This window comes from Nicotiana attenuata, chromosome 10, assembly GCF_001879085.1.
Source record: "Nicotiana attenuata strain UT chromosome 10, NIATTr2, whole genome shotgun sequence".
NCBI classification, from domain to species: Eukaryota; Viridiplantae; Streptophyta; class Magnoliopsida; order Solanales; family Solanaceae; genus Nicotiana; species Nicotiana attenuata.
This window is the reverse complement of record NC_031998.1, coordinates 49,318,308-49,325,130: the sequence shown is the minus strand read 5'-3', so window position 1 is coordinate 49,325,130 and position 6,823 is coordinate 49,318,308. Positions and strand designations below refer to the sequence as shown.

Below are 6,823 nucleotides of genomic sequence, written 5' to 3'. Positions count from 1 at the left end.
GGGATGGCAGGTATGGGGTGGGAACTGGTTCTTGGCAAGGGGTTGTGGTGGTGGGAGTGGCTGTTGTGGTGGGTGTGATGTTCGTGAAGTTGGGCCAATAAGTCAGGGGTTGAGTGTAGGCCATGCAGGGTGATTTGGGGGATCAATTGCACCCAGTTGAGGAACTGAGTGAGGTGTGTTTGTATTTCCATGGTGGTGACTTCCTGAAGATGGAGTATTTGCATTAGGTGGTCGTGATGTATGGGGTCCGGCTGTCCATCTTGGATGAATGTCATCAAGAGGTCGTTGTGGTTGAGAAGGGTGGTGAGCTGTTGATGAAGAAGTGGCATGTTCAAAGGAATGGGTGGCAATGGGAGGGCGATCATAGGCGTAGGTGGTGGAGGAATTTGATGAAGTAGCAGTGGTGGAGGTAGAAGGTGGGGTATGTTCATGATAGGTGGTAAGTTTGGGGGGTTGGGAATTAGGTGTAGAATTGGTGGTGGTGGGATTGGGTAGTAGTTGTTTTGAGTGTAGTTGAATTGGCGTGGAGGTCGCCGGGGGCGTTGTTGAGCGTTGTTGAATCGAAACATGTTGTGGTGAGTGGTGTTGAACGGTAGGAGATGGAGGAGGGGGAGCAAGTGATGATAAGGGGTGGATTTGTATGGATTGTTGTATAGTAGTAGTAGAAGGCGGTGGAAGTTTATCGAGGCCATCATTATGTTGCAAGATTTTGGCAGTCCTAGGTGATATCGCCGGCGTCAGTTTTGTTGCGTGTTCCGTTGTCATAGACTGATTAGTAGTAGACGTAGTGGCAGTGGTATTGTGATGGAAATACCGCATGGGATCTTGTTTTGTATGGTCTATTATGGAGAAAAGGACCCTCTATAGCCTCTCAAAATTTTAACAGCCATGTTTTTCCCCATTGACACGAAATGTCCCTCCAGTCCAAACATATTACATTTAATAGCCTGAAATATCTATTTTGTATATTTTTTGCATAGTGACAGTCTTTTTGTATATTTTTTGTATAGTGGCAATCTATTTTGTATAGTGACAGTCTATTTTATATATATTTTGTAATTTTTATCATTCCAACTTGTATAGACTGTTGTATGATGTATAAAAGTGTATAGGGATAATTTTACATAAATACAACTCACACACCTGACTTGCAACATAATAGCCTAGATACCACTTTGCAAATCTATAGCCCAAAAATAATAGGCTAATTCCAAAAAGACAGCTTATTTCACACAATCAACTACGGTTATTGCTCCCTCTTTATACAACCAGTTATTTTCATACACTATTATGTGCAATTGATGAAGCAATCCAACAGGATAAAAGAAAAGTAAAAACTTGGTAAATGAATTGTAGAATCCCTCCAACGCGTACAAATCTTTTTTATACAGCACATACACGAAAAAGAAGAAGAGAAGGAAGTGTCAAACTTCCGTAGAGGCCTCTTACACACTAACAATGTATATACATCCTTATAAACTGGAAAAAAAAATATAATTATACAATATTATACACAAATATACACAATTATACAATACTGTATAACTTGTATAAACATGTATAATAGTGTATAAGAGGTGTTTGTATATTCATATACACAATTATATGCTATTATACAGTGTTTATACAAATTGCTACATAGTTATGATTTTTATCCAAGCCTCGAGTTGTAGTAGAAGGTATTGGATGATTCAACTCGTTATAGGTTAGCAATTTTGCACCAATGATTCGGAATTCAACGCACAGATACAATACACCCAATTTCAGATTCGAGACTTCAAGGAGGACAAAACACATATCATGGGAATCAATAACTTGCGATGAGCCAAGAAGGTCAACAAGCTTAAGTCTGGAGCTTTCTGCTTCATCGTGTTGAAGATTGATTTAGCTTCCGATCTTTTCTCCTCGGAGCTCGACCAGACATTGGAAATTAAGGTTTCAAACTACAAAGAGTCAGACCCAATTTCAAAAATCTTCAATATTCTTCTGCTTGCCACCATGGACGACGGAGTAGGAGCCCGAGCCTTCTTCTAGCCATTGATGGAAGAACTGCGTAGGGGGTAGGGGATGGGGAATAGCGGGGGCTAGGTTAAGAGAGGATGAGGGATCTATGTGGGTTGGAAAGAAAGAAGCGAGAGACGGTGAGAGAGAATTTGGTGTGCTGGGAATGAAGAAAGAAGAAAATAATAAAAACCCTAAAAGTGTGTCTTTAATAATGGGCTAAAGGCTGAAAAGTTTTTTTCAAGTTATGTACAACATGGGCTAAATAGGGTAAGAGCTTCAAATCTGGGCCACTTTCGGTTGGGCTGCTAGGCCAAGTGACAAGGGCCGTAATTCTTTCTATTCTTTTACCTTAACCTTATCTATCAAACGCGAATAGACTATTTTGTCTAGAAATTTATAATTAAGAAGCTGTTGAATTTCTATTAAAACAAAAATTAAAGAACGGTAATGAAAAAAAATAATAGGTCCACCTCACAATAAGAATAAAGTAATTCTATTGAAAAAAAAAAGAAACCGAGAGAAGTAAAATGTACAAAGGCTATCGCATATATGTGGACAAAGATCAATCTTGTTTGTTTTGTTTACTTATTTACTACTTGTCTTCGTCTTCGTTCGTTGATTCTGCCTTTTACCTTAACCTCCTTTTCTTTTTTTTTTGTGGCAAACACGAAATCGGCAGCTTCAATCTAGACGCAAGTAAACTCATGTAGCAAGAAGAATAGAGTAGTATCAGCCGATGATGATACAAAATATAAGAATTAGAGTTCAAGTTATAAGGGCATATCTAAATATTTTACTAGTCTAATAATTGACTGACTGGAACCACTAGCAAAAGCCCCGTGTGCTATTCGTGCTTTCAACAACATGAGGGAAGGAAGAATCCGCAAGAATAAGCTTCTTTTTCCTTGGGAATCCTAACTTAGTAATATTGACTGCACTGACGATGTTTATAACTTTTGGCAACAAAATTTGCTTATACAGATGCATTGTCATGATCCATGGAAGCTCTGGTGGCTCCAGCATCAACATGCTCCTCTGGTCCTCTTCCTTAGGCTGCTCCTCTGGTGCTTCGACTAGCTTTGATGTTGAATCAGCTTGAGGCTTATGAGTAGTTTCAGCCGGAGGCTGCTCTGGGTTTTCAGTTGCTAGCATTATTATTATTTTTAGGCTTTGACTTGTATGGGATCATTTTGTGGCTACCAGGTGATATAAGTTTGGCCCGAGTGGCTATAAATGAATTTTGCTCATTTTTCTAGGTCAATAGGCCCAGACTTTTGTAAGCCCCATTATAGCGGGCTGGGAACGACTGGTCTTAGTCGATCTGGGCTAGTCTCACAACCCCAGCCCAGAACTTGCCTGAGTTAACTTGTAATTCTTCAACTCAAAAGTTGAAAATTAAATCCTGTACATTATATTGTATTTTTTCCAGTTTAAGGTCACCATCAATGATACAAACAAAGCTCTTTGACATAATTATCCAAATTTTTAACGAAATTAACTTAATTAATATTTAAACTGATGAACTTAATGCATATAAGTTATTTAGAAATTGAATAATTAATATAAGTTCGAATAATTGATACTGAAACTGACATTATTATTAGACATTTTGATGAATTGTTGTTGAAAAATGCTACACTATCATTTAAAAGAGTAGGATTTTTCTCTTGAAAATGACCTAATGGTCCACGGTTTTATTTACAACTTGTTGGCTCTTTGTCTTTAAGAATACAAACATATGTAAGTTTGAACGGCTTTGGTCAAACAGGAAAATATGAAACTTTAACATGGTCATAACAGTACTGATCGATCATGCACGTGAATGTGCGTTAGTCATCTAGCTGCAGAAATTCTAGTGTTTCTAATGGTTGCTTTTTTCAAGTTTTGTACGAAAATGTGAAAACAGAAGTTTCACTTTTACCACAAATGGTAAATTTTTTGTTTCCAATATCAGTCGAACCATCCTATAAATGAAATTAAGGATTTAAGTTACTTGGCTAGCATTTGGACATAGATTTGATTGAAAATTTTGAAAAAAAAAAATTCTTCACTAAGTTGTGTTGAAATTTTTGAAAGTTGTAGTTGTGTTTGGACATGCATTTTATTTGACGAAAAGTTGAAGTTTTGTGAGTGGAAGAAAAAATTTCACCAAAAACTGCCATAAACCTGTTTGTGGAAACTTGAAATTTTTTTTTTTCTAAAACATGATCATATTTTATAAATTAAACAAACATGTTTTCAAAAAAAAGTGAAGCCAAAATCTATGACCATACGGGAGCTTGATCAAAGCCATGCTTTTCTTTTCTCCTTGCTCTTTTGCTTCTCATTTTAGAAATTCTATCTTTAGTTACTACGCAAATACAGTTTTGAACATACTTCAGAAAATAACAACAATATTTGTGGATGATACAAATTTAATTAGGATGAAATACTAATCTAATCTCACAACAAAAATCACTAAGATCAACAAAAGAAGCAAGTAAAGTCTATTATGGCATTAGTGTATTGGTAAAAATAAATATTACACGTGGAATTATATGAGTGGCTGATATGACAAGACACGTGGATCAGTAAGAAAGCAACAGTTGGAAAGAGGCATTAAAAGAGGCACGAGTCGTAATAGATACGAGCAAATCACCCATGAGAGGAGAAGATAAGGTCAGTCAAGTTTAAATGGTTACCTGAAGAGGTACCGGCGGAATGGATCAATACATATGAAAAGGAAAGATTCATGAATCATCAGTTAATGAGCATGAATGATCTCGAACGTTACAGAATCTTCATAAATAGTTATGATACCAATTATAACGTCGCATTAATATCATTAATGCTCATAATGATCCGCTCATAAAAGAGGAAAGACGTTATACTTATAGACTCCTATAAAAGGGGAAAAAATATCACTTGTACAGACACGTTTTGATTACTATTGAAATAAAATTACTTTCTTTTGCTTACTACTGGCTATTTTCTCATATTTTAATTTCCTTTCTTATCATTAAGTAAATATAAAATTTATTGATCATCAGTAGCCCGAGTACTTCATAAAATAAGCTTTGACCGAATTACACAAATTTTGGTTAAACAAATTGGTTTCGTTACCGGAAATCTGATAATCTTTTTACTTTCCAAATTCTTTTTTCTGTCAAAAATCATGTCGACTGCTAACGACAACAACCAACAAAATCAGCAAAATCAGTTGAACCAGCAAAATCAACAAAGAGATGGAACTCCAGTCCCTTCACCCCGAAACTCTCCTCAATAGTCCCGAGAAGGGTCACCTAACAAATCAGCATCACATGCGAATGTCACGACCCGGATTTCCCACCCTCGGGAGTCGTGATGGCGCCTACTCGTAGAAGCTAGGCAAGTCAAATTTTAATTACTTTCCGTTTACAACATAATCCCTTTTAACAATTCATGGCAACAACATAAAAATAATAAAATTAAATAGTAGCGGAAGTCTTAATTATAGAAACTGAATCAACATGCGGAGTAGCCAAAATAATCCTTTACCCAAGACTGGTGTCACAATACTCACGAACTGCTAAGAAATACTAAACACAAACGTCTGAAAGAAAACATAAGCTGTTTGTCCCGAATACAATGAGGCAACAGGCTAAAAAGAGAGAATAAGGGAGACGTGGGGCTTGCAGACGCCTGCAAGGCTACCTCGGGTCTCACCAGACTGAAGGCCTGCTCCCGTACTAATGCTGTTGCTGCTGCTCGAAACCTGGACCTGTGCAAATAGCACAGAGTGTAGCATCGGCACAACCGACCCCATGTGCTGGTAAGTGTCTAGCCTAACCCCGGCGAAGTAGTGACGAGGCTAAACTGGACTACCACATAAACCTGTACAATTATTTATATATATATATATATATATATATATATATATATATATATATATATATATATATATATATAGCGGAATCGAAAATACAAAACAAGTAAACAATATGGGAGGGGAAGCATACTGTGGGGATATAACAATTTCAAGTAAAAGTTGCCTTGTAATGAAGGAAATAGCACAACTCATACAATAATAAGGAACAGAGATCAACAAGTGCACGGCATCACCCTTCGTGCTTTTACTCTCATCCTCACCAAGCAATAGTATAATAAATCGTACACGGCATCACCCTTCGTGCATTTACTCTCGTTCCTCACATAAAATCAATAGAATCGGCACGGAATGGCACATCGTGCGGCACGGCATCACCCTTCGTGCTTTACTCTCTTTTCTCACAATAAGCAAACAATGCACGGCATCACCCTTCGTGCTTTACACTCTTTCCTCACGAGAAACAAACAATGCGCGGCATCACCCTTCGTGCTTTAACACTCTTCCTCACCCAATCAACAATCACAAACAAGGGCAAGGGAATAAACAAACAATAATAAAAATCCCGGCAAGGGAATACAAACAACAATTAAAAACCCGGCAAGGGTACAATATCAATAACCAACAACGTCCCGGCAAGGGAATGGATCATTAACTATTCTCTTTCTTTCACTTTCATCTCAAAGTTCACATTATCAATTGAGCCAATGCTCCAAGGAGTTACTTATCTCATAAACCTTCACAATTTGTATTTCAACCCGAGCCAATGCTCCACGAAGTTTCAAGATCACAATTTCTTTCACAAGGTCTTTACAACATATAGAAGTCATCATTTAAGCATGGAAGGCATAACAACAACCAAACTATTCGCAAATAAGGACTCACGGTCATGCTAGACACCAATGTATAGATACTCGTCACCATGCCTATACATCGTACTCGACAATTAGCAAGCATCAAATAAGACTCAACCCC

General features: G+C 37.4%; 1 protein-coding gene across 1 annotated transcript; it reads right to left on the bottom strand.

Moving 5' to 3' along the window:
- Positions 103 to 819, bottom strand: LOC109233796 (mucin-2-like). Its single transcript, XM_019399659.1, has one exon. It carries the CDS (start codon positions 817 to 819, stop codon positions 103 to 105), a length of 717 nt encoding a protein of 238 aa, XP_019255204.1.

Excerpts from the sequence above, each read along its gene's own strand:
- LOC109233796 (XM_019399659.1), bottom strand. The coding sequence starts at position 819 with ATGCGGTATTTCCATCACAATACCACTGCCACTACGTCTACTACTAAT.